Raw genomic sequence first — 27,751 nt, 5'->3', positions numbered from 1 at the left:
CTGGGAGGCAGAGCTTGGAGTAAGCTGAGATGGTGCCATTGCACTCCAGCCTGAGGGACAAAGCAAGACTCCGTCTCAAAAAAAAAAAAAAGGAAGCAAGCTGGGTATGTGCGTTTAGAGGTGCTGTACATTTTCAGCATTATAAATGAATAGAGATGAGTGGCAATAGTTTTTTTGGTCCATAGATTTTTGGTATCTTAACTAGTTTTGGATCTCTTCCACTAAAGGGATTGCCTGTTCAACGTTGTTAGGAATGTAAGTACTGAAGGCAAACTGCCTGGGTCTGAATTTTGTTCTGCCACTTGCACCCTGCCTGGCTTCAAATCCTAGCTCTGCTTATTAAGTCCTTTTAAGGGGATGATCTTTGAGCAAATGTCTTAGGTTCTGCTTTCCCAAGTAAATGGACACAATAGTTGCTACCTTGTGAAAGATTCATGTAATTGACCAGCGTTTACCAAGTAGCATCAGTGTTCAGTTTCAGTCATTGCTGATTTTGTAGTTGGATTGTGAGGGGGTGTTGGGGTAGGGGGTGGTGTGTGTGTAGCACTTAGCAGAAAGCAAAAGATACTTTTGATAACTGAGAGGCAGCTTTTCTCTGCCTTTGTGTCAAAAGGGAAGAAGGGAGTTTGGAGAGGGATACGAATTCTCTTTAATACTAAGTTCTCTTCCTCAAAACCAGAGGTAAATAGAATGTGTAATAAATTTACAGAATTTCTAGACTGAAACAGTCTGATTTTTTAAAATTTATTTTTATTTTTTCAGGTTGAGACTGAGCTAAAGTTAATCCGTGGCGACGTTCTGGATGCACTGGACAAACACCTCATTCCAGCAGCTACCACTGGCAAGTCCAAGGTTTTCTATTATGAAATGTAGGTTCTATACTAGAAAGGAAAATGTAACATTAAAAGTTGGCCTTTTTAGAATCATGACTTTCTTCTATGTAGGTTTCCAACTTTTATTTACGAATAATTGTTTAATGTTAGATGGATAGTTGATTTTGGAATAAAAAGATGGTCAGGCTATTATAAAAATGCATTAGCTTTTGCTTTACTTATTTATATTGCTTTGCTTTCATGGGACCTCTCTCATTCCCCTCCCCCAAACAGCCACACATTGCACTGTGCTGGCTGAATGTTTCATGTAGAAATTTTATTTTATGATTAATACCCTTGTGCCATTTCTTGGAACCACTTGCTTGTTTAATTCCAGTCTATCAAGCGATAGTTTTGTTGATATTTAGAGGCTCCTCAGTTAATTTCTGTGGGATTTTTGATTATATTTAATAAGGAAAATAGTATGAAATGTCTAAGAAAAAAATGAAATGAAGCCAAATATTCTTGAGAGTGTTTAAAATTATTGAAGTACACTTGTTAATTGTTACATATATTTTTGTCACATATTTTATATTATATAGAACAATTTTAGCTATTTTACTTTAAAACTCATTGTTCCTGGTTTAAATCTAGGAAAGGGGACTACCACAGGTATCTGGCAGAATTTGCCACAGGAAATGACAGGAAGGAGGCAGCAGAGAACAGCCTGGTGGCTTACAAAGCTGCTAGTGATATTGCAGTAAGAGAAATTTCACCAGTGCATCCCATTCACTTATGTCTTGCTCTCCATTTTTCCATATTCTCCTGTGAAATTCTGAATTTCCCTGACCCTGCCTGCAGGTAAGCTGTGGGGAAGAACACAAGCTGTCAGTGTGAAAGTGAAGGATAGCTATTTGAGTGTTCCATCTTGTTTCTTGGGACTGCCTTTGTAGGCTTGGCTGCGTAGTAATTCTTACGGCTCTTAGTTGAAGCTGCTTTGTATTAAAACAGACCTATCTCAACCCAGTAGCACAGCAGTCAGGATAATTCTTTTGATGTGGCATATGGTTGTTGTTAGTAGACTGAAAAGAAATCTAACATGTTAATATAACTAGAGGAAGGAAATGAGAGAAAATTATAATAGAATTATCTTAATTTTTGTATATTAGTGTTCAGTCTTTGGGGGCATGTTTTTAATAGTTATTCTCCTAGCAAACATCATTTTATATTTTCTGTTTTAGCATAAACAAGTTTCATTCTTACTGATATGTGTTAAATTGTTCCCCCTTTTATACTTCAGCTTGTTCCCAGTTTTTGATAATGTAGATACAAATTTAAGGAATATTTATATGTACATAACATTTTACTTTTAAAAAGTTGTGACAAAATATACATACAATTGATCATTATAGCCATTTTGAAATGTGCAGTTCAGTGGCCCCAAGTACATCAACAGTGTTGTGTAATCACCACCACTATGTGAAAACTTTTTCTTCACTCACACAAAACAAACTATAGCCATTAAACAATAACTCTTCATTTCCCCCTCCCCAGCTGCCAGTAACCTCTATTTTACTTTGTCCCTATGAATTGGCCCATTTTAGATACCTCGTAGAAGTGGGATCATATAATATTTGTGCCTTGTAGCTGTCTTTATTTCAGTTAGCATAATGCTTTCAATGTTTCATTAATATTAAGCGTGGATCAGAGCTTCAGTCCTTTTTATGACTGAATAATAATCCATTTTATGTATTTTTCACACATCATTTAGCCATTGAACTTTTGATGGACAGTGAGTTTCTTTTCACCTTTTCCTATTGTGTGACTAATGCTGCTATGAACATTGGTGCACTATTTGCTTGAGTTCTTGTTTCAATTCCACCTGGGAGTGGAAGTGGAACAGATAATTACTTTTTTTAAGACACGGGATCTTATTCTGTCCCTGCAGTGGTGCAATCATAGCTCACTGCAGCCTCAACTTCCTGGACACAGGTGATTCTCCTGCCTGAGCCTCCCAAGTAGCTGGCACTAGAGGCTCGTGCCACCATGCCTGGCACATTTTTAAATTTTTTTTGTAGAGGCAGGGTCTCACTATGTTGTCTAGGCTGGTCTTGAACTCCTGGCCCAAAGTGATCCTCCTGCCTCAGCCTCCCAAAATGCTGGGACTACAGGCATGAGCCACTGCACCTGGCCTTTTTGCCCATTTTTGAATTTGTTTTTTAGTTTGAGTGTTTGGAGTTCTTTATCTATTCCAGATAGTAATCTCTTTGTGAGTATTTTCTCCTGTTTGGTAGGCTGTCATTTTGCTTTGTTGATATTGCTTTTTTTTTTTTCTTTTTGAGATGGAGTCTCACTCTGTCTCCCAGGCTGGAGTGCAGTGGTGCGATCTCAGCTCACTGCAACCTCTGCCTCCTGGGTTCAAGCGATTCTTCTGCCTCAGCCTCCCAAGTAGCTGGTACTACAGGTGCGTGCCAACTCACCTGGCTGATTTTTGTGTGTGTGTGTATTTTTAGTAGATGGGGTTTCACTATGTTGGCCAGGCTGGTCTCGAACTCCTGGACTGAAGCTATCAGCTTGACTTCACCTCCCAAAGTGCTGGGATTATAGGGATGAGCCACTGCACCTGGCCAAGAAGAAAAATTATCTCTGTTTGCCTATTGATTTTCTGTGTAAAGAACCATAAGGATTCTACAAAAAATTGTTAGAGCAAATAAACCAATCCAGCAAAGTTACAAGATTCAAAATCAACACGCAAAAATCAGTTGCATTTATATACAATAGCAATAAACATTCCAGAGAAAAGAATAGCATTATAGTAGCATCAAAAAGAATAAGGCACTTTAGAATAAGTTTATCCAAGAAGGTGAAAGACTCATACACTGAAAATGATAAAACCTTGCTGAAAGTAATTAAAGAAGACATAAATAAATGAAAGACATCCTATGTTTATGAAGGAGGACTTAATATTGTTATGATGTCAAGACTATCCAAAGCAATCTACAGATTCGATGTAATCCTTCTGAACATTCCAATGGCATGTCTGATTTTCTTTCTGAAATAGAAAACTTGTTCTAAACCTCATAGGGAATTTCAAGTCACCCTCCCTGAATAATCAAAACAATTGTGAAAAAGAAGAAAAGAGTTGGAGAACTTGGCCGGGCATGGTGGCTCATGCCTGTAATCCCAGCACTTTGGGAGGCCAAGGCAGGTGGATCACGAGGTCAGGAGATCGAGACCATCCTGGCTAACACAGTGAAACCCCATCTCTACTAAAAATACAAAAAAATTAGCCAGGCGTGGTGGCAGGCACCTGTAGTCCCAGCTACTCGGGAGGCTGAGGCAGGAGAATGGCGTGAACCCGGGAGGCAGAGCTTGCAGTGAGCTGAGATCATGCCACTGCACCCCAGCCTGGGCAACAGAGTGAGACTTCTGTCTCAAAAAAAAAAAAAAAAAAAAAAAAAAAAAAAAAAACAGGCCAGGTGCAGTGGCTCACACCTGTAATCCCAGCACTTTGGGCGGCCAAGATGGGTGGATCTCTTGAGGTCAGGAGTTCGAGACCAGCCTGGCCAACATGGTGAAACTCCATCTCTACTACAAATACAAAATAGCTGGGCATGGTGGCATGTACCTGTAATTCCAGCTACTCAGGAGGCTGAGGCAGGAGAGTCACTTGAACCCAGGAGGCAGGGGTTGTAGTGAGCCAAGATCACACCACTGCATTCCAGCCTGGGTGACAGAGTGAGACTCTGTTTCAAAAAAAAAAAAAGGAAAAGAAAAACCGAAAGCTGTGATACTGGCATAAGGACAGACATCGAGATCAATGGGGTGGAATAGAGGGCCCAGAAACAAACCCTCATGTCAGTGGCCAGGTGAGTTTTGAAAAGGGTGCCAAGATGTGCTGGGCACAGTGGCTCACACCAGTAGTCCTAATACTTTGGGAGGCTGAGGCAGGAGGATCACTTGTGGTCAGGAGTTTGAGACCAGCCTGGCCAACATGGCAAAACCTTGTCTTTAACAAAAATACAAAAATTAACCAGGCATGGTGGCAGGCACCTGTAATCCCAGCTCCTTGAGAGGCTAAGGCAGGAAAGTTGCTTGAACCTCGGAGGCAGAGATTGCAGTGAGCTGAGATCGCACCACTGCACTCCAGCCTGGGACCCAGCGAGACTCTGTCTCAAAAAAAAAAAAGAAAAAGAAAAAGAAAAAGAAAAAAAGAAAACTATACATTTTATTACATGTATACATCTGTCTTTCATATACTTGTAACTCAGAAAACCATGCTTTCACAAATATAATAATAGAAATACAATAATATTGGCAATCATAACATTCGTGAAACTGTAAAGAATAAACTGGCCAGATGCTGTCTCTTACACCCTAGAACCCAGGATCTATTCAAAGCTTCTCTTGGTTGTATGAACTCACTTCATGGACCTGTCATAAGGCTCAAAAGAGATACTGTAAACAAAAGCATCTTGTAAACTGCATAAGCCTGTAGATACGCGGTTCATCTAAATCTAGGCACTTTAACGACTGATAGCTGCCCCCCCAGAACCTCCTTTCTCGATTCTTAACATAAACAACTTACATTTCCAAGTCCAGTTCAAAAGTTACATTCTTGGAAGCCTCCGCGTCCCTCCTGTCTATCCAGGCAGAACTAATCCATCTACACTCTAGTATTATGTTCTCATAACTCTTGGCTCTTCACCAGTTCATTCAAGAGTGTAATGAGCAGTTAAAATATGTCAGGCATCATGCTATGCACTGGAGAAAAAATCTTAAATGTGTAAAGCTTACAAAGCTTTTTCACACACATTATCTCATTTCATACTTTAAAAATATCCCATAGGATCATGATTATGTGTTTACAATTTCTCTAACCAGAATAAATTCCCAGGGGGTAGAGACTAAGTGTGATTCATCTTTGATTCCCCAGAGTCTAATGCAGTGTCTGGCACCCAGAAGACACCCATTAAGCACTTGATAAATGAATGAATAAAGGAGTAACAGGCACTTGTTCGATTACTAAAATATCAATCAGGGTTGACACTGAAATAATCTTTCCACAAAGTTTCCACAGGGGAAAGGGGAAAAATACATTATATTATATACAAACACATCTGGGGAGCGAAAATTCCTCCCTACGGCAGAGCATCTCCAACTCAAGTTTAACTGTTTAACAAAGCCACATAGCAGCTGAAGATGGATTTGATTTTACTACTGGACTAACAAGCTCTTAGTGAAGAACAATGAGTTCTGCATAAAAGCTCCTATGTAGATCCTTGGTAAAACTGGACACTATTACACAAATATTAAAAAATTAAATATTAAAATAAACACTTAAAGAGCTTCTGCACAGCAAAAAAATATATATATATCATCAGAGAGAACAGGCAACCTAGAGAATGGGAGAAAATGTTTGCAATCTATCCATCTGAGAAAGGTCTAATATCCAGGATCTACAAGGAATTTAAACAAATTTATAAGGAAAAAAAACAACTCCATCAAAAAGAGGGTGAAGGGTATGAACAGACATTTCTCAAAAGAAGATACTTATGTGGCCAACAAATATATGAAAAAAAGCTCACCATCACTGCTCATTAGAGACATGCAAATCAAAACCACAATTAGATACCATCTCATGCCAGTTAGAATGGTGATCATTAAAAAGTCAGGAAACAACAGATGCTGGAAAGGATGTGGAGATACAGGCACGCTTTTACACCATTGGTGGGAGTGTAAATTAGTTCCGTCATTATGGAAGACAGTGTGGTGATTCCTCACAGTGACCAATTTAAATTATATTTTACATGTAATAAAACAATTTTCTATGTACAAAAATCAAATAAAGTCTCATAAAGCAAACACGCCTCCATTTATTTCCCACTTTTTGCACAAAATTGGATTTTCACTGTAACTGAGGTGTGCTAAATGCATGGTTAAGCTAGTGTCAGCATCATCTTCCTATAAATTACAGATGCCTTCTGTGAGCAGGTGTCCTGCAGACTCATGTATGTTGTATTTTGAAATCTACTTTAGAGGATATTTTAAGACATTTAGAACCAGAAATACCATTGGACCCAGCAATCCCATTACTGGCTATATACCCAAAGGATTGTAAATCATTCTACTATAAAGACACATGCACACATATGTTTATTGCAGCACTATTTACAATAGCAAAGACTTGGAACCAACCCAAATGCCCATCAAGCATAGACTGCATAAAGAAAATGTGGCACATATACACCATGGAATACTATGGAGCCAGAAAAAAGAATGAGTTCATGTCATTTTCAGGGACATGGATGAAGCTGGAAACCATCATCTCAGCAAACCAACACAGGAACAGAAAACCAAACACCACACGTTCTCACTCATAAGTGGGAGTTGAACAATGAGAACACATGGGCACAGGGAGGGGAACATCACACACCAGAGCCTGTCAGGGGATGGTGGGCAAGGGGAGGGATAACATTAGGACACATACTTAATGCACGCGGGGCTTAAAACCTACACGACAGGTCGATAGGTGCAGCAAACCACCATGGCACACGTATACCCATGTAACAAACCTGCACGTTCTGCACATGTATCCCAGAACTTAAAGTATAATTTAAAAAAATTTTCAAAATAAAAAATAAACAAAGTCTTGTTTTGGGGTAATATTAATTTGCGTTACCACCTATTTCAACATGGCAGACAATTGTACCATCTGAGACAAACGGAGCTTTGACATGAAATCTTAAAATACCCCATGAATGGTGGCCAGGGGCGGTGGCTCACACCTGTAATCCCAGCACTTTGGGAGGCCCAGGCGGGCAGATCACTGGGTCTGTAGATTGAGACCATCCTGCCTAACACGGTGAAGCCCCGTCTCTAATAAAAATACAAAAAATTATCGGGGTGTGGTGGCAGGCGCCTGTAATCCCATCTACTCCTGAGGCTGAGGCAGGAGAATGGCGTGAACCCGGGAGGTGGAGCTTGCAGTGAGCCAGATCGGGCCACTGCACTCCAGCCTGGGCGACAGAGCCAGACTCCATCTCAAAAAAATAAAAAAAAACAAAAAAAACCCATGAATGGATTGATAGACAAAAAGCAAAAAAATCCAATGCTACCAGCTCTCATAAGCTCAAATTTCAATTCTCTACTGTACAAAAATCCCTGGTATAAGTGAGAGATATACTTCAAGATCTTTGCATATTCCAAAGTTTACGGCTGTCACTGACAGAGAGCTTCTTCCGTAAACTTCCCACGTTTGCACTGAAGAGCACTGTGTCTGGGGACTATGGTGTTTTCTCCTTGGTGTAATATTTCACAAAGAGACAAAGAATACGTATGTGTGTAAGTGAATCATTCATGCTAGTTACCACGTAAATAACAACGAGCAGCAAATATGAAGTTAAAAGTAAAGTTGAAGTGTAAATGCTGCTGTCCAGATGGGTGAGGCTTACTCATCCGCCAAGCGACGTCCTCAACCTCGCCTCCACCGCACACAGCGTTCAAGTGTCCATCTCAACAGAACGTCCGCATCATGAACATTTACTGTTCATAAATAGTCGAGAAAGCTAACATCAAATTCTTGAATGCCAAGAGTCTACAAATTATTCCATTCACAGATGTTATAATTGGATTTTTTTTTTTTTTTTTGATACGGAGTCTTGCTCTCACCCAGACTATAGTGCAGTGGCACGACCTTGGCTCACTGCAACCTCTGCCTCCGGGGTTCAAGCAATTCTCCTGCCTCAGCCTCCCAAGTAGCTGGAATTACAGGCACGGCCCACCATACCCGGTACTTTTTTGTTTTTTTAGTAGAGACGGTGTTTCACTATGTTGGCCAGCCTGGTTTTGAACTACTGACCTCAAGTGATCCGCCCACCTCAGCCTCCCCAAGTGCTGGGATAACAGGTGGGAGCCACCTCACCTGACTCTGATCATTACTTAATTAGGATAAAACCATTCCTGAGAAAGGTCATTCCGTTCTGATGATAGTATCTCTCATATTTTTCAAATACTGTCATTGTTAATAAGAGTTTCACTCCACTAAGGCTACCCTGGCATCAAACGTATTTCAGATCTGGCCAGGCCCGGTAGCTCATGCCTGCAATCCCAGCATTCTGGGAGGTCGAGGCGGGTGGTTCACCTGAGGTCAGGAGTTGGAGACCAGGCTGGTCAACATGGGAAAACCCCATTTCTACTAAAAATACAAAAAATTAGCTGGGCGTGGTGGCAGGTGCCTGTAATCCTAGCTACTCGGGAGGTTGAGGCAGGAGAACCCCTTGAACCTGGGAGGGAGAGGTTGCAGTGAGCCAAGATTGCACCCCACTGCACTCCAGCCTGGGCGACGGAGCAAGACTCCATCTCCAAAATAATAATAATAAAATACAGTGAGGTGGTTTTTTTGTTTGGTTGGTTTTTTCTGTTTTTTGTTTTTTTTTTAACGAGTCTCGCTCTGTCGCCCAGGCTGGAGTGTGGTGGCGCGGTCTCGGCTCACTGCAAGCTGCGCCTCCCGGGTTCACGCCATTCTCTTGCCTCAGCCTCCCTAGTAGCTGGGACTACAGGCGCCCGCCACCACGCCCGCCTAATTTTTTGTATTTTTAGTAAAGACGGAGTTTCACCGTGTTAGCCAGGATGGTCTCCATCTCCTGACCTCGTGATCCACCCACCTCGGCCTCCCAAAGTGCTGGGATTACAGGTGTGAGCAACCACGCCCGGCCCAACACAGTGAGTTTTAATAGACAGTCATGGTCAGGTGACATTCATCTATCTAGTCCTACACGCCATTTTGGCATCGAAGGGTTTCACAGGGCTGGAGTCACTTAGCTCTAGGTGCACAATTCTAATGTATGAGTATACTTTTCTATTCTAAAGCCGCAATGGGCAAAATGGGTTGGTGTAATTTTAGAATTCATCTTCTACATATCAAGCACTGTAATAGGTAAACATTTTATATGCATCCTCTCTAATCTTTGCAACATTCCACAATGTAAGGGTTATTTTACCCATTGGAAAATCACTGGAAAGTCAGAGGATTTAAGGCCATTGCCCCCAACATCTACAGCCAACACCAGGATTTGAACCCAGATCTCTCTGGTTTCAAAACCCTGCCCTAATCATTTCACTATATTACCAATCCAAGGAATAAATAAAGTTAAGGTATCTTAGTCAGATAAAAGTGGTAAATTAGACCAGGCATGGTGGCTGATGCCTGTAATCCCAGCACTTTGGGAGGCCGAGGAGGCAGATCACGAGGTCAGGAAATCGAGACCATCCTGGCTAGCACGGTGAGACCCCACCTCTACTAAAAAAATACAAAAAATTAGTCGAGCGTGGTGACACACACCTGTAGTCCCAGCTACTCGGGAGGCTGAGGCAGGAGAATCACTTGAAGCTGAGAGGCAGAGATTGCAGTGAGCCAAGATTGTGCCACTGCACTCCAGCCTGGGTGACACAGTGAGATTCCATCTCAAAAAATTTTAAAAAAATGTGGCAAATTAATGAGAGGAAAATTTAAAAAGTTAACCCCACAAACCAAGAAATCTATTTATGATTATGTTTTCTGTAAGAGACAGAGTCTTGCTCTATTGTCCAGGCTACTCTCAAAGTCCTGACCTCAAGCAATCCTCCCGACTCAGCCTCCTGAGTAGTGGGGATTATAGGCATTACAGGCATGAGCCAATGCCCCCAGCAAGAAGTCTGTATGTTCTTATCATACATGTGACTAAACAAAATTATACTTAAGAAACTGACAAATCATGGTAATATTTTCAATATCACGACTACACTGAAACCCTGCCAGAGGTATTTTTAAAATGTCAAGGATTTTTTTGATTTATTTTATTTTTGAGACAGTCTCCCTCTGTTGCCCAGGCTGGAGTGCAGCAGTGAGATCTTGGCTCACTGCAACCTCTACCTCCCGGGTTCAAGCGATTTTCCTGCCTCGGCCTCCCGAGTAGCTGGGATTGCAGGCACATGCCACCACACCTGGCCAACTTTTGTATTTTTAGTAGGGACGGGGTTTCACCATGTTGGTCAGGCTGATCTCGCACCCTTGACCTTGTGATCCGCCCACCTCGGCATCCCCAAATGCGGAGAATACAGGCGTGAGCCACCGCACCTGGCCAAAATGTCAAGGATTTTTACGCTGATGTGCTTAATGTGCCCAATCTGCAATTCTGGTGGTAATCAGTGACATACCCATAAATCAGAGAGTACTTCTATGAAAATAATCACAGCCTACAAATATGGATAAAACTCCTCAGCTTTACCTCTTAGATGGTTCTAGACAGTTTCAGAATTCGTGCCTCTTTCTTCAACTCTCTCATTAATTTTATTACCCTTGGCAGTAAAATAATCTTGCCAATTGCTTTCCCTATGAAATTGTGAATGAAAATTCCCATTTCTCTTTGCTAGGTCTTGTTAGCTGCCATCTCTGGGAAGGAGAAAGTGTTTTTATAGATACGCATGGCAAGGACAAATAATGGAGCTGAAATGCAAGGGTGGATGGCAAATAAATTGCATCTTGTGAACTACCTCCAACTAATTTCTGCCTGGAGCACTGTGTTTAAAAGGATTCCTAGGCCACATCTGGAGGGATCCGGGAAAAAAGAAAACAAAAGAGATGTAACGAAGGTAAGTGGAGAACCAGTAAAGTGTAGTGCTACAGTAGCCTACGGTTTCAAGGACAGGAGATTATAATATCCAGTCAGGCAGAGCAGCAGTCAAACAACATGAAGAAAAATGTCCATGAGACTTGGCATGCAGGAGATCACTGATGTGCCTATTGACAAGTTCAGTAATGTTGTGAGGGAAGAAGTCAATGGGCTAAAGTGGAAATGAGTGCTGACACAGAGACAGCAGGTGAAACCAGAGACAGAGCCAGTGTACCGGATGGCTGAAGTCGAATACTTATGTAGCAAATGGGGATAGAGACACCTGTCCCACGGATGTATTGGCCTTCTCAGGACAAATATTCCATCCCCTGAAAACCATAGGAAACGGGTAAAGAGGGATACTCCTATAGGTCAATTTATAGAAGAGAGCAAAACCATAAATTCTCGATGAAGTAGGAGCTAAGAACCTCTGTATCAGGTGAAGAGACAAGAAGGTCAAGATGGGGAAGGGGGAAGGAGAAGATTTGCTAAAGATGTTGAAGAGAATGAGAGAACTAAACAGGGCTGGGTGAGCAAAAGGCATCAGGCAAGGCTGAGTACTCAGATGAGGTTGAAAATACATAATAGTTACTTTAAAACAGGGTTAATCTGTATGACTAGGTGCTTTTTCTTTAGCCCTCAGATACAGAAGTAGAACAACAGATTGTGGATTGGGCTGGCATTTTGCCAGGATACAGCAGGAAGACGGGGGCACAGGAAAGGCCCAATGTTGGGAGTATTTCTGTTAATCTCCTATGAGATCCAGGCTGGCTAGGGTAACAAGGTAGGTTATGAGAAGAAAAATACAGACAAACTCATGAGACTGCAGAGGCTTGGAAGGAGAAAATGTGTTGGGTGACAGTGAGATGCAGAAGATTTCTAAGGTGATACACCTGTAGAGGAGAAGGTGGAGGTCCCAGCCTGGGGAAAAGGTGGCTAATCTGCCCCTGGTGACGACCACTGGCATTAAAGGAATCCAGAAGAGATGAGGCTTTTTCTCTTCGTGGAAGTTATCTCCTTGTCCAAGTTTCTCTTCACCACTGAAAACCTCTGAAAGTTGTCAATTTCATTAAGGTAGATTCAGAAGACCTATCTGATTCCAAATGACAAAATGCTTCTAGAGAAAAAGCACATACGTCTGGTCAGATAATGCGTGTATGACTTCGGACAAATCATAGCATTTCAGTGTTTGAGGTAATCTAGTCTGTCTGTCCTCTTTATTCCTTAACTCTCCATCTGTACAGACAGAAACAATGTAATCAGCCACATATCTTGTATAAAATAAATATGAAGAGGGAGCCAATTATAAAGGCAGAAGTTCTTGGGGTGAGGGGAAGAATTTTAAAATACAAAATTAACTAGCTACATCTTCAAGAAGAAAAACATCAGGGAGTACTGAAAGAGAACAATTGCAGAAAGGAAGAGAAATTAACATGAACAGCAACCAAAAACCTTCTAAGAATGTATCAACAGTCCAGTGGAAAAGGAATACTCACCGTGATGACACCTTGATCTTGGACCCATGGCCTCCAGTACTGTGAGACAGTAACATTCTGTTGTTAAAGGTGCCCGGTCTGTGGTACTGTAAAACAGCCCTAGGAAACTAACACAGGACTTGAGACTCCAGTTGGATGGCAAAGGCAGACTCAGCCCAGGTCAAAGCCGTCCCCTTGAAGTTTCATTTTATCCCAAGCTCTTTCTGGACCCTGGAATTTAGCCTCCCCTAGGCCCTGCGTGGAAGGACAGCTGAACCAGGTTTTAGATAACATGTCTAGAAGAGTGAGCCCCTAGTGTGTGCCCGGCACTTCCCCCACAGGATCCTCTAGCTAGACTATCCAAGGGTCATGGAGAGAAATACCCAGTTAAAATATCACAAATGAAGAAGTGATACCATTAGAGACACTAAAAAGACCAGTAGGTAATAGTATTAGCTTTTGTATTCTGAGATCCAACAGCAGCAGTCACTTCCCTCCACCCCTATGTGTATCCCAGGACCACCCTGGGCAGGGAGGGCTGAAGTTAGGGAGCACCCATGGATGCTCTGATGCTGGCCCTGGGCCTCGGGGGTGACAGTGATGAGGAACTGGGTGCACACATGAGTGGGGCAGCCGGGCCTGGCCAGAGAAGCAACACACACGTGTACAGACGTGTTTACCCACATACACGTGTGCACGCACGTGCACAAACACATCGCAGGCAGGCATGTTGACGCCTCAGGCCGTGGAGGACCCTGACTATGGGCCCTGCTGACCCGGGCAAGGCCCCATTGTGATGCGTGCCATGACCTCAGAATGTCACTGGTGCTTAGCACCTATCCGCTCTCTGGCCTGCCTCAGTGTTCTACAGCAGTTACACACAGGCGGTGGTATCTGTGAGCAGCTCTGTGGACTCAAAGGTTTTCTCCCTTGAGAGGCATAACCCAGGCCAGCTGATTCATCAGAATCAGGTGAGTGTGACCTGCTCTCTTCCCTCCAGGTTGACTTGGGGACAGTGGTGACGGTGTGGGCGGTGTTAGCGTCTGTGGGGCAGCTACCGAGGAGGGTCATCCCTGAGCACTCACCAGGCGCCCGTTCTACACTGCCCGTGTAGACGATTGGCTCTTTCGTCCTCATGGTGGCTTCGTAGAGTGGGTGCTGTTCCCAAATGTACCCATTAGACAGATGAGACGTCTGGGGTCTGGGAGGCAGTAACCGGCCTGGGAATCCAGACGTGACCCTGAGTTTTGCTCTCAGCCCTGCCGTGTGCTGTGCTGGAATTCAGGCCTGAACCCTGTGACCTCCCTGCCCTAGATCCCAAATCTGCCCAGGTTTCCGATCCCGATGGGGCAGAGCCTGGCCCTGGCAGGGCCACTGGTATAGATCCACTGTGGGTGGGGTGAACAGGACGGTCCTCAGAACACGTCTGTGCCCTAAGCTGGGTCCTGATGGTCGCTGTGGGCCACACTGAACACACATGGTCCCTTGTCCGGGGGAGCCTGCTGCCCTTGGGCAGCCGTGGAAAATGAAGGAGCCCTGGAGGGCTGGCTGAGTGGAGACTATCTTCCCTTCTGTTCAAAGGGGTCCAGGCACTAGGGTTCTCCCCAGGTATTTCTTGCTCTGTGTGGTCCTCTCGAGGCCTCGCCCTCCTTTTGCCCTGAGTATTCCCAGGAGGGATGGTCCATCCAGGTGTTCTCCAGGACCAAGGACCCACTGTTCTTCCTCAGTGACCCAGGAAAATGAAGCCTCCTCCTCTAGGGACAGCTCAGAATGGTGGACTCCACAGTCTCTCTGCGAGAGACGTGGTTTCCATGAGTACAATAGATCTTTTTCATCCCCAAACCAAACACCCTCCTGCTCAACAGGCATTATTCCTAAAGTGCATTCACTGTTCAGACTGAAGGGCCACGGTAGCCAAAGTGATGAGCGGAGTAGAACCGAGCAGTCAGGAGAGATCTTGTTCCCTGTAGGAAACGGGGCATCTCTGTGGCCCTGAGCATCCCAGTGGCCACTGGGTCTGGCCCCATTTTACCTGGGGGCAGTGGTGGAATGGGGTTTACAGAGCCAGCCAGCATCTAGGAGCCCGGCGGGAGCGGTTCATGTGTTCTCCGAAGCTGTCAGGTACAGTGTAACATTTAGACAATTTTGTCTCACAGTATGGACACGGTAGAGGACGCGGACAGTTGGTGGGCACAAGAGCGAGAGGACATCATTATGAAATATGAAAAGGTACAAGTCAGTCTGCTTCTTGGAGGGAGGCCTCTTCCAGTGCGCCCTGGTCAAAGGGTCCTGGGCTCCCTAGGAGCACAGGGCAGGGACGGGTGGCCAATGCCCCCAGGCCCTTGCACCCTACCTTGGACCCCTCAGCAAGGCTCACTCTGGGCTACAGGGACACCGAGCTCAGCTGCCAGAGGACAAGGGGCCTGTGCCTGTTGGAATCTACGGCAACATTGATCACCTTGGAATTCTGCAGTGAGTCCTCTGCACTCCCCTCACCCCTAAAGCACCTGTCTCAGCTCAGGGATGGGTTTGCTTTTAGAAAGGCCTTTCTGACACAGGACATGTATCGCCATGTCAGGTCAACCTCCTTTCCAGGGACAGAACTCCTCCCTGGCTCCCCTGCAGGTCCAGCCCGAGGTTGTTGTTAGGCCAGAGGTGCGGGGCCCATCTAGGGAGCCGGTGGGAATGGAGACTGGGCTAGGTCAGGCACCTGGGCTCTCAGCAGTTCTGTCGGCAAGTGAGCACAAGAGGAGCAGGGCAGCCTGAGGGTCTGCAATGTCTACTTGGACACAACCCCAGTGAGATCCAAGGGTTGCGGCCACAGGGTGAGGGGACGCCTGGCCCAGCCTCGGGGCTGTTGTCCAGCAGGTCTCTGAGGGCCCACCTGCCCCTATTCTCCCCCATTCCCCTAGAGCTACAGCCCTCACTGTCCCATGAGGGGAAAAGACATGGTGACAATGGAGGCTGTAGCCCTAGGAGAATGGGGGAGAAGATGGGCAGGGCTCCATTCTGGGCATCTCACGGTGAGGCCGGTAGGCAGCAGGGCTTGTGGCTAAACACCCTGGGTCTGGTGCTGGGAAGGGATCTGGGGCCAGGTAAGAGGAGCCCAGCCAGGAGCCCATCCCTCCGGGATCATAACATGGAGAGACAGAGGATCCCTGGGGAGGTAGGGTGGGAGGGAGCTGATGAGCCGTGCCACTTCTGAAATGCAGGTGTGTGGCTCGGGTTCAGGGAGAGGCAGGTGGATGCTGGGAGGTCAGAACCTGCAAGGGCCTTGGGGCTGTCAAGTGGGATGGGCCCCTGGTACACCCAGAGTACACAGGGCAGGTCTCAGGGCAGGCTCCCTTGACCCTGGTGGGGTGATGTGGTCACTCCCTGAGGGACTCCTGTCAGGGACCGATTGCCCACCGTGGGCGACCCCCATCCCATCTCAGGGCTAACCTTTCTCAGCTCTAGCAGAAAGCACCACCTGGAGTCCAGGGCGGGCAGCCCCACTGGGCAGCCTGACCGCCTCCCATGCCAGGGGCCCCAGTAACCCTGGCCGGGCTGTCCCTGCACTCTTTCTTCTCCCAGGTCCTGCCCCTCCTGGGAGTCAGTCCCACAGGAAGACCCTTGTCCTCTTTTCCCTGTGCCTTCTCCTGGGCTGAGCCCTGAGCTGGATAGAGACAGAGCCAGTGCTTTCTAGGGATCTGCTCCCGGGCTGGGGTGGCTCCAGGCCCCGTGCAGGTCCTCAGCTCTGCCTGGGTTGCCTTACAGTGAGACGGAGCTGCCTCCTCTGGCTGCACAGGAGGTGAAGGTAAGAGCCTGATGCATGGAGGGGCTGGTCCAGGGATGTAGGGACTGGTCGGGTGGTCGGTGAGGCAGAGGAAGCAGCCGGCCTGGGCGGTGGTGGGTGAGGGCAACACGCTGTCACTGGGAGGGGCAGCAGTCCCTGCTGGACCTGACCCCAGGTTGCTGTTAACTTTGGCAGTTTGATAAAATTTTCAAAAGGAGAACCACAGTCCTGGCTTGGGGGTGGCTGCGTGCTTGTGTCAGGACCCCACCTAGAGGCTGGGACCTAAGACTGGTGTGTCTGTGGCCTGAGGATGGTACATCCCGGGGTCCCAAAGCCAGCCCACTGGTGCTCATTTGCTCAAAGGCTCTCAGCCCTTGAGGTCTGCCCTTCCCTGGCTCCTTCCAGCTGGGTCCCACCAGGGCTCCAGAGCCCAAGACCCAGCGTCCGCGGACGGCTCTGGGAAGCCTGGCAGCTCCGCTAACTCCAACATGCCTCATTTGACAGAATCGGCGGGAGATGAGACGGACGAGCAAGTGGAGGAAAATGCTGGGAGAATGGGAGACATATAAGCACAGTACAAAAGTAATGTGTGGGGGGAGAGGCCCCCGAAAGCACTCTCTGCAGAGACAGGGGACAGGCACCCATGGCTGTGGCCTGGCACCGTCAGCCTCTCAGAGGGCAGGTGGCACACTGTCCTCGCCCGGAGGACTGCAGGCCTGGTCGCCAGATTTCCTGTCTGTTCGTGCAAGCATCACCTTGCTGGGAGGGAATCTGAATCTAGGGCTGGGACAACCCAGAGCTCAAGGCTAGGGATGCCCTGGTGACCCGAAGGAAGGAAAAGGTTCAGATCAGAGTTTCGACTCTGAGTGTCCATCCACTCTTTCAGTCCTGGGAAGGGAGACCCTGTCCCAACTTGATTTCACCTCTACTGAGGAATCATGGGGCCAAAACCGACAATTTCCAGAATCCCCGGGCTCTGGTCCCCACTGGGGTCACCCTGTGGCCTGGGACACCAGATTGTTTTCTGCCCACAGCTCATAGATCGAGTGTACAAGGGAATTCCCATGAACATCCGGGGCCCGGTGTGGTCAGTCCTCCTGAACATTCAGGAAATCAAGTTGAAAAACCCGAGAAAATACAAGGTACGCTCAGCCAGAGCACAACAAACATGACAGGCCGTGTCAGGGGCCCAGGTCTCCAGCTGGAGGGAACGTCAAGACCACCCTGGGGGGCTGGGGGCAAAGGTCAGATGAACACCCTGGGCACACATGGTTACACAGTCACCACAGACAAACTCAGCTGTGGTGACCCTCCCTGGCTTCAGTAACAAGCCAAAATGCAGCTTTCTGGAGAAGGAAACCTTCCTTCTGTCCTTTCTTCCCGAAGTGCTGACTGTGGGCTGACTGCCACTGGGGGCAGGGAGTCTTCCATCTGTTCTGAGTCTGCTTCCTCCTCTTGGCCCTGCCCTGCAGATCATGAAAGAGAAGGGCAAGAGGTCATCTGAACACATCCACCAGATTGACCTGGACTTAAGCGGGACTTTAAGGAAGCATATCTTCTTCAGGGATCGATATGGAGCCAAGTAAGCCTACGGGAGCCACAGGGCCCCAGGGGAGATGGAGTGAACTAGAGGGATGGGGGCTTCCCCGGAGCAGAAGCCAGGGTCACCCAGGAGGGATGACAGAGCTGCCAAGAGCTCTCCTGGCCCAGGGAGCAGCCGGCACCATGAACCGAGCACCTCCCTGGTTCCAAGCCCTGGGTCAGACTGGAACATGTGGGGCCAGAACCCAGAAGGATCCTGAGGAGACAGAAGACAGCAAAGAAAATCATGCACAATGGTGAAAGGTGCTCTCCCTGACCTGTGCGGACCCATGGTAGGACCCATGGGAGAGTGGCAGGATAGAGGGCCCATGAGCCCCCCCAGGCAACAATGACAGCACCAAATGCTAGGAGAATTTGGGGTCCTGGAAACTCTCATCCAGGTCTGCTGGGAACATGACATGGCACAGCCACGTTGGCAGCCAGTTGGGCAGTGGCTCACAAAGCTCAGTGGACTTGAACCACGCATCCCCAAAGTGTCACAGATATTGAACCCACCGATTTGAAAACTGACATCCACATGAAACCTGCCTGCCAGGTTCACTGCTTGATTGCTCGTCACTCACACAGGGAGCCTTCGGGGACGGCCTTGAACACGGGAATGGGGAGAGCAAGGCTGGTCCTCCCGTCAAACGGAAGACCCAGTGAGAAAAGGGAAGGAGCCAGTGATGCCCGCACGAACGTGGGTGGATCCTAGATGCATTTTGCTAAGGGAAAGAAGCCAGATCCAATAAGCTACCATAGTAGGATTCCCATTCCTAGGTCATTCTGGAAAAGGCCAAACCATACGGACTGAGAAGCAGTCTGGGTGGCCAGGGGCTGATGGATTGGGGAGAGGCTGGGTGCATAGGGGCCACCCTGGAGACTTGGAGGATGAAGGATTCGCTCCAGGAGGGGCTGCGGCAGTGGCCAGGAGACGCTGCACATTGGTTTAGGACCGTGGAGGAACTGTACACCCACAGACTGAACTGGCATGTGTGCAAACTGAAAAAAAAAAATCATTCAGAGTGAAAAGGATCAGGCAAGTCACTGTACAACTGAGCTATTTGCATGTCACAGATGTGGATTTTACTGAAACATTTCTTCAACAGTCTCAGGCCCTGAAGAGCTCACTGCTTATCTGGTGAATCATCTGAACCTGAAACAGGATTTGCTGTTAGGCTGTGTAGACAAAGTGAAACTAACAGCATCTGCACAAACCAAACCATAGCCCCCTTTCTCTGTTTCCTAGGCAGCGGGAACTATTCTACATCCTCCTGGCATATTCGCAGTATAACCCGGTGAGTATTCCTGGCAGTGAGGTTCCTGGGCCGTATTTCCATATTCACAGGAGTGGGTGTCTGGTGGGGGTGTCGTTGCTTCTTTTAAAGTTAGTATTTGTGACCCACCAGGATATAGGAGGTAGGACTCCAGCTCACCACTGCCATAAACCTCCAAGCAAGGGAGTGGTCTCAAGGGGTCAAGCTGAGACACAAAGGAGTCAGGGCCTGGACTCCTGCTGTCACTTGGGCCTGACCACCACTTCTCAGAACAAGAAATGACGCCCTCCTCCTGGGGCTGCCCCAAAGCCCAGGAGCTTGGCAGCATCCCACACAGGATGGTGCTATCGGCAGACATTTTGGACAAGGTGCTGAAGTGCCTGATGGACTTGGCTCTTGTCGTGAAATGAATTTGCATCCTGAGGAAGCCTCTTCTTCAGAGGAAGCCTCTCCAGTCACCTCTGCCCTCTCCAATGACATGAGTCCTCCCAGGTGACCTCAGCCCTCCCAGGTGATGTCCATCCATGGTAACTCTGGCTCTTGCAGGAGGTGGGCTACTGCAGGGACCTCAGCAACATCGCTGCCTTGTTCCTCCTTTACCTGCCTGAGGAGGATGCATTCTGGGCACTGGTGCAGCTGCTGGCCAGTGAGAGGCACTCTCTGCAGGGTAAGTGAACAGCTGCCCCGGGGACCTCCTGCAGCCAGACCCGGGGATGGCCACCCTGGCCAGGTGATCACAGCTTTCAGCCAAGGCACCCTCCTTGTGTCGCCAGCTTGTTGGGAGACTTTAGGATGTCTCTGCTGAGGGTCCCACAGGAGTCCACGGCTGACCCCCAAAGCCCAAATCAGATGCCTTTCATCCCCATCAGCAGAGGGCATCTCATCCTCCCCGTGGCCACCCTCTGTGTCCTGGAGCCACACCCTCCGGCTCTGATTCGGTGCAGCTGACTCTCCCCTCCCTGAGAGTCCTCCTGCCCTCCAGCTGCCCGGGCTCCTGCTGCCATTGGTGCCCACGAATGGGCCGACCAAGCCCAGGTGGCAGCATCTCCCCAATCCCGTTCACTGGCCCGACCCCACTTCCAGGAGATGACCAGGAAGCCCAGCACCCACCCAGTTCTGGCCACCCTGTCGTGGCCTCAAAGTCAGGCTTGCCCTTTTTGCACCCTGGCCCAGGAGGCCTCCAGGAGAACCTCCAGCCAGGCTCCAGGGAATGTTCCCGCCCCACCTCCCCAGGGTAAAGGCCGCATGGTGGGGTCACCAGATGGGAGGGTGGGAGGCCTTGGGGTTTGGGGGCCTCTCCAGCTACCCAGCTCTTGCAGCTGATGGCCCCACATCTTGGGGGAAGGCTCTGATTTCATGATGGGCTGGGGGCTTCTCAGGATTTCACAGCCCAAATGGCGGGACAGTCCAGGGGCTCCAAGACCAACAGGAGCATGTGGTACCCATGTCACAACCCAAGACCATGTGGCATCAGGTGAGTTTGTGGTCCCCTCAGCTCTTCCCAGAGGCCCTGCCTCCCGTGGGGCTGTAGGAGCAGGGGAGCTGGAGCCCCTCATGGGGCTGGTGACTGGTTGAATCCCAGCCAGGGCCTGACCTGGGACTTCGGGTTCTCCGTGGGCTGGGAGTTGGTTTCCTTTCCTCCTCCTCTTCCTCCTGGAGGAGACAGAGGCACAGGGATGGGGGCCCAGCTACTGCAGAGCAGGGCAAAGGGCAGTGTGTCCACTGGGAGTGTGGGAAGGTGACAGTGTTGTGGGGAGCTCTGGACACCACCCAGTGTTCTCCACTAGGGGAAGGGTCTTCAGAGGCCTAGGAAGAGGGAGGTTTTTAGGGCAGCCCAGTGGCCTGAGCACCTCTGTTGCTTCCATCAGGACAAGGAAGGTCTATGTGGGCAGTGTTCCTCGTTAGGCTGCCTTATCTGGACACTGATTGATGGGGTAAGGAGGCATAGGGAGACCCTGGCTCAGGAACCCTCCATGCCCTGCAGTGCCCTGCTTCCCCAGCCCAGGGGTCTGGCTCACTCCCAGCCCACAGGAGGCTCAGGCGGGTCCCCAAAGGACACACAAGCAAAACCCTCTGCCCAAGAGGGGTCATCCCAGGGCAGTGGCTGGGGCTCAGGCCCAGCCTCATGGGCAGGCTGGGCCAGGACCCGACTTGAGAGGGCTCAGGGAAGCCTCAAGCCCTGGGCAAGCCCCTCTCTCCAGGAGCCACATCCCCACTCAAATGAGTGCCCCCCATGAGGAGCTGCAAGACCTTGTCTGACCCAGCATCCTGGAGGGCTCAGGCGACCCTCATGGGGAAGGTCACTGACTCTGGAGACTGAAGCCCCAGTGTGCGCAGCTCGAGCCACCAGCCCCAGCCTGGAAGGACCAGGTTCTTTCACACCTGCTGTCCCCACAGATCTCTCTCGGGCTCACCCTGCGCCTGTGGGACGTCTATTTGCTGGAAGGAGAACAGGTGTTGATGCCGATGACAAGCATTGCCTTTAAGGTTCAGCAGAGTAAGTCTATGTCCACCCAGTGGGGCCTGGGGAGCCCTGGGGTCAGACCCCGACTGGCCCGAGGGCAGCTTCCTCACCCTGTCCTCATGATCCTCAGTTCTGGCCCAGAGGGAGGTCTGGCCAGGGGGGCTGGGCAGGACACTGTGACACCAAGTCCATCCCCCACATGACCCAGATGAAAGTCCAGAGTGTGGTGCGCACTTCCCTGCCCAGGTCGCCCCCAGCCACAGTCTCCTGTGTATATCTGGATGCCTGGGGTGGCCACAAAAGGATCCGGCACCACCCAGTGGGAGACTGAAGTGGCCACGGGGTATGAGCTGTGACCATTCCCAGGTAACTCTCCTGGCCTGATATCCACCCTGTCCCTAGAGCGCCTCATGAAGTCGTCCAGGTGTGGCCTGTGGGCACGTTTTCGGAACCAGTTCGTTTACACCTGGGCCAGGGATGATGACACTGTGCTCAAGCATCTTAGGGCCTCTATGAAGAAACTAACGAGAAAGCAGGAGGACCCGCCACCCCCAGGTGGGCTCCAGTGCCATGTCCCCTCCCATGTCACCCTCTGGGGTAGTCAATAGTAGGGGAGTGCCCGGGACCCGCAACCCTACTACCTGGGCCTTCCTCTTCACCTTTTCTTCCTCCTCTTCCTCCTGCACTCTAAGAAAGTACAGGAGACCCACCGGTCCTCAGGGCAGGTGCTCAGTGCCTGTATACTGGACGTGCTGTGCACGCAGGAGGGGGATGTGGGCAAGACCCTCCAACAAGCCCCCTCCCACTTTCCACGGTGTCTTGCTCTCCCCCTCACAGGGCCCTCAAAGTAACTAGATGAGCCCAGACCCATTTGTGGGAGACCCCGCCCCTCCCTGCAAGCACCCACAGCCTCAGAGAGCAGCAGAGGCCCCTCACTCGTGCACGCTCCTCCAAGGTTGCCAGGACAACAAGCCTTGAGCCAGGGAGACAAGGGAATCAGTGTCCCTGACCCCCACAGCATTCAGGGAGAGGGCACAGGCGGGACCCCGGGCCCAGAGCCAGAGCCAAGAGTTCAGCCAGACGTGGGAATGGTCAGTCCTGGCATGGACTGGGCAGCCCAGGAGGGCAGAGGGTGTCCCATGTCCGGGCCCAAAAACCCACTGCAGAGACGGGTCCCCATGTGAGGTGGCAAGGGGCTGGGTGACAACCAAGGCCCCTCCCACCTGAGTTCTGACTGGGGGCCGTATCCCAGGCCCAACAGCCCTGGGACGAAGGTGTGTGGCAGGAAGCCCCCAGCCAGTCTGAATCCTGGGGGCAGTCCCAGGAGCCACCCGCCATGCCACGACAGCTTCCCCACGCCAGGCAGCACACACCCCTCCCTCTGGGATCAGCAGACTACAGGCGTGTCCTCAGTGTCAGGCCACGGGGGCCACACAGAGACCCCGAGGACTACAGAGATGCAGGCAGGTGGGGCCCAGCCCAGAAAGGCCTGCATGGGCTCACGGGAGACGCTGACCGCGTCTGTTTTCCTTTCAGCCAAACCCGAGCAAGGGTCCTCGGCATCCAGGCCTGTGCCGGCTTCACGTGGCGGGAAGACCCTCTGCAAGGGGGACAGGCAGGCCCCTCCAGGCCCACCAGCCCGGTTCCAGCGGCCCATTTGGTCAGCTTCCCCGCCATGGGCACCTCGTTCTTCCACACCCTGTCCTGCTGGGGCTGTCAGCGAAGACAACTACCCTGTGGGCACTCGGGGTGTACCCAGCCCGGCCCTGGCTCAGGGAGGACCTCAGGGTTCCTGGAGATTCCTGCAGTGGAACTCCATGCCCCGCCTCCCAACGGACCTGGATGTAGGGGGCCCTTGGTTCCCCCATTATGATTTCGAACAGAGCTGCTGGGTCCGTGACATATCCCAGGAGGACCAGCTGGCCACCTGCTGGCAGGCTGAACACCCTGCGGAGGGGGTGAGATTGGCTTTCACTGCACTGAGTCACAACGTGGGCATGGACTTCCCGGCCCTGCAGTGCACCCAGCACTGAATCCAACCAGGGCACCCCCTTCAGAGCTAGGGACGAGCAGCAGTGCGCTCCCACCTCAGGGCCTTGCCTCTGCTGCCTCCACTTGGAAAGTTCTCAGTTCCCTCCAGGTTTCTAGAAGCATCTGGGCCAGGGCTCATGGCTGGATAATTTCCCAAGGCTTAACAACCCAAGCAAGCTTCCCATCCTCGTTTTATTTTTTGTTAAACTTATGAAAATTTATTAAGAAAGTGTACAGCTCGAGAGACATTCAGAGATGGAACACACCAGCCCCCAGATCACAAAGCCAACCATGCCCAGCCCCTCCCAGCACCCCCAGCCCCACGACCAGCGTTCTGAATTCTGATGACACCGCGAGCCTGCCTTTGTACTTTAAACTCATGGAAGGATAACCACCTTCACGTTTTAAAATAAATGTTTCCTGTTGAATGATTTTAGATTTTAGACAGAAATATTCAAAAGGCACTACAGTGTCCTCTTACACCTTCCATCTGGCTGCCCCTAATAATGATGTTTTGCAGTCCCATGGCACATAAGGAATTTAGGCCGGGTGTGGTGGCTCACACCTGTAATCCCGGCAATTTGAGAGGTCGAGGTGGGAGGTTCAGGTTCACTTGAGTCTAGAAGTCTGAGACCAGCCTGGGAAGCATAGGCGGACCCTGTCTCTAGAGAAAAGTCAAAGAAATTAGCCAGGCATGGTGGTGTGTGCCTATAGTCCCACCTAGTCAGGAGGCTGAGGCAGGAGGATTGCTGGAGCCCATGAGTTCCAGGAAGCAGTGAGCCATGATTGCACCACTGCACTCCAGCCTGGGTGACAGAGTGAGACTTTAGCTCTTAAAAAAAAATTGAGAAATGTAACGCGAGTACAATCCTATTAACTAAATAATAATGTGAACTATTATCTAAGGTTATTAAGGCTAGAATTATCCCATTTTTGCCTAACTTCTTGTACCTGTCCGAAGATCCCACCTTGGACTCACCCTCTGCCTTCAGCTCATGTCTCTTCAGCTTCCTCCAGATGGTCCAGCAAACACACACCTGGGCTGAATGGTAGAGCTGATTGCTCATACACAAGGGTAGACCGGTGGGCAGGGATTTTCAAACTTTTGCAGTAAATGAGTTTTCCATGGTGTTCTGGAGAGCACCGTTTGAGAAACACTTTGATAGTGAATCTAGGCCTCAATATCCATCAGCTGCTCTAGCTTGAATTTTGTTCAAGCTCAGTGAAAACCTGCTCTGCATGTGCATGTGAAACGGGCAAGGATGAGTAAGCTGCAGATAAAGAAGACAGGACACAGGGGGTCTGTCTAAGCTCTATCTCCTGCCTGCAGCACTGACGGATCACATCCAATGCTTAGGGAATAGTGACCACGTGCTGGGCCAGCCCCGGGCTCTGAGGATCTGACAGTGAGTGACGCTGAGCCAGGCCTTGCCCTTGGGGAGCTCTCCAGCATACACCTCCCTCTCCCCTCCCAGCGCCCTGCAAAGCAGGCGTCAATGCCATTGTTAATGCACAGAGGAGGAACCTGACTGTTAGACCTGGGTTTTCCAGGGTTGCACGGCTTCTGGGAGACAGATGTGACCCTGACGGCAGGGCACAGGCCAGTGTAATGCCAGGATGGAATGAGCTGTGATCTGTGCCATGTAGAGGCGTGGGCCAAGGTGGGACTGACTGATGACCAGGTCAGCCAGGTTGCTGAAAATCCTCTTGGGTCCTCACCTGCCAGCTCCCAGGAGTCCGGAACTTCCAGGAGAATTGTGGCAGGTCCCCTATCCTCAGCTGGGTGGGCCTGGATAGAACAGCAAGGCGAGGGCACATTTCCCCAGCCATTCCCTCCAGGCACAGCTGTGACCTGCTCATTCCAATTTTTTGGAAATATTTCCACACACACACAGAACTGCAAATAGCAGTGGATATGGTGAGAGGTGTTTGGACGTAGGATACGCAGTATTTTGGAGGCAGAGCCAGGACTTGCCGATGGGTTAGCTGCAGGGCTTGAGCAGGGAAGGAGAGTCGAGGATGATGTGTTCAAATCGGTTCACTCACCTTCTGTGTGCCGCGCCTGTGCTGGGCACTGGGTGAGACAGATGAGCACAGGAGCCCCAGGCTGGGGGAGATGTCAGGGGAAGCCCAGAATGTCTGTGCAGGGTAGGAAGCCCAGAGTGTCTACTGGGAGCTGAAGGCTTATGTCCACCTGGGTGCCGTCCAGGCTCTCTGCATGTAGAAGTATACGCTGAGCTGCCTGGAGGAGGAGCAGCTGCTGTTGGTGGTGACCAGCACGTTCAGGAACGGAGACTGCTCTGTCAACAGAGAGGGGGATGGCCTGAGGTCTGGATGGTGTAGCGGGTGGTAGGGCCCAGGAGGACCCAGGAAAGGGTCTCAGGGATGCAGAACATCCTACTGAGGGTGTTTGGGAGTCAGTGCTCAGGTCACTCTGGGTCACTCAGGTCATTTGCCAGCCTCTGTCATAATTATTGCCGTATGAGAGTTCCACCTTTCCTATGACATATTTTATATATTTCTATGAATGGCCTACTTGTTTGTATTTATGAATTTATGTTTAAAGGATGGGCGGGGGTGCTCGAGAGGTCCCCAGGAGATTCCCTCTGGGGAGAGAGGGGCCCACCCCTTCCCAGCAGCCCTCTGAGCCCCCTGATCGCTTGGCCACAGCCCCTGCCTGGAGAAAGCATCCCCCTCGGAGATATATGGATATCAGAAGAAACCTTTCTCTGTCACCAGGACAAATCCTGTTCTTATTTGAACCAAGGCCAGTTTTCCTAATGAATGCAGGGAGGACAGCACAGACCAGTGAAACCAGCAGATAATCCATAAGACTCTATCCCAGAGCTGGGAAATCTCCTTCCCTGCCAAAACTTTTCCTGAAAGTTCTAAGAATGAGGCAAACAGTTTAAGTCTCTCTTGCATTGTCCTTTTAGTGAAAGAGTTCAATAAGGAAGGAGAGGAAGTGGAGCAGATGCTTAGTTTCCAAGCTGGAAAAGTGGCCCGTGGTTAACCAAGACTGGATGTAAAAGCACAGGTAGCCACGGGTCCAGGTGAGCCGGTCCTCTGATGGCATGGCTGCTAATGCCAGCAGATGCTCCCGTCCTCTCCTTTCAAAGACTGACTTCTTCTGGTCTTTCATTCGTTAAAATAAAATTGACAGGGCATCATCCAAGAAGCTCTACACTTTCCCTTCCCTGGATTTCAGACTCTAGATTCTGCTGAGATTTGAGCTTCACGGTGAACACATTCTTGGTGTGCTTGCTGCTGAGGGGTGTGGAGGACAGAGAGATGGTGAAATGGCAAAGTGGCTCTTGAGCGTGGGTGGGGGAAGCCCCCACATTTCTGAGTCAGTGCCACCTGGACACTACCCTTGGAGCATCCTGCTGAGGTGGCCATTCGGGTTTTCCTTCCTTTCCTTTTATTCCACTGTTTCTGAATCACGAATAAAGATCCAAGGCAAACAGCACATTCAGATCCCCAAGCTCTACACCTTCAGTGTGACCAGGGACGTGCACCACTTCAGGCTCATGCAGGACTCACAGACTTTGGACCTCAGCTAAGGGACCTGCTTCTCTTCAGCACATGGGGCTTGTTTGTGTTGGGGTCTGAGCCCTGAGCACATGGTCAAGGAGACCCCCAGGTCTTTCTGAACAGAGACAGCTGGCCTGGGGGCCTCCCTCT

At 49.6% G+C, this 27,751-nt stretch overlaps 1 protein-coding gene and 1 long non-coding RNA gene across 4 annotated transcripts; both read left to right on the top strand.

Moving 5' to 3' along the window:
• Nucleotides 1-790: 790 nt before the first annotated feature.
• On the top strand, nucleotides 791-12,183 carry LOC134738633 (uncharacterized). The gene is made up of 3 exons (XR_010124510.1): nucleotides 791-869; nucleotides 11,226-11,444; nucleotides 12,101-12,183. It is a non-coding gene; the product is annotated as an uncharacterized LOC134738633 (long non-coding RNA).
• A 1,089-nt stretch (nucleotides 12,184-13,272) lies between these two features.
• LOC134738629 (TBC1 domain family member 3G-like) lies at nucleotides 13,273-24,498 on the top strand. 3 transcript variants are annotated; one of them, XM_063655434.1, is made up of 15 exons: nucleotides 13,273-13,910; nucleotides 15,096-15,168; nucleotides 15,329-15,411; nucleotides 16,696-16,735; nucleotides 17,219-17,296; nucleotides 17,749-17,856; nucleotides 18,187-18,296; nucleotides 19,545-19,593; nucleotides 20,119-20,239; nucleotides 20,952-21,046; nucleotides 21,441-21,506; nucleotides 21,970-22,069; nucleotides 22,439-22,591; nucleotides 23,573-24,008; nucleotides 24,052-24,320. In XM_063655434.1, the coding sequence occupies exons 2-15, from the start codon at nucleotides 15,097-15,099 to the stop codon at nucleotides 24,182-24,184; spliced, it is 1,644 nt and encodes a 547-aa protein (XP_063511504.1). In that variant the 5' UTR covers nucleotides 13,273-13,910; nucleotide 15,096; the 3' UTR covers nucleotides 24,185-24,320. The 3 variants fall into 3 exon arrangements, with proteins under 3 accessions (XP_063511504.1, XP_063511502.1, XP_063511503.1); XM_063655432.1 differs by having other exon boundaries at nucleotides 13,274-13,910; nucleotides 23,573-24,498; XM_063655433.1 differs by lacking the exon at nucleotides 21,441-21,506 and having other exon boundaries at nucleotides 13,277-13,910; nucleotides 23,573-24,498.
• Nucleotides 24,499-27,751: the final 3,253 nt, after the last annotated feature.

This window comes from Pongo pygmaeus, chromosome 19, assembly GCF_028885625.2.
Source record: "Pongo pygmaeus isolate AG05252 chromosome 19, NHGRI_mPonPyg2-v2.0_pri, whole genome shotgun sequence".
Classification (NCBI taxonomy): Eukaryota; Metazoa; Chordata; class Mammalia; order Primates; family Hominidae; genus Pongo; species Pongo pygmaeus.
Note: the sequence above shows the minus strand (reverse complement) of the source record. Positions and strands in the feature narration are given on the sequence as shown.

Bases quoted from the DNA above. Each gene is read 5' to 3' on its own strand.
- LOC134738629 (XM_063655434.1), top strand. From the start codon at position 15,097: ATGGACACGGTAGAGGACGCGGACAGTTGGTGGGCACAAGAGCGAGAG. The intron at 18,297-19,544 runs GTAAGCCTACGG...TCTGTTTCCTAG, and splicing joins AGGGATCGATATGGAGCCAA to GCAGCGGGAACTATTCTACA. The intron at 21,507-21,969 runs GTAAGGAGGCAT...CTGTCCCCACAG, and splicing joins TCTGGACACTGATTGATGGG to ATCTCTCTCGGGCTCACCCT.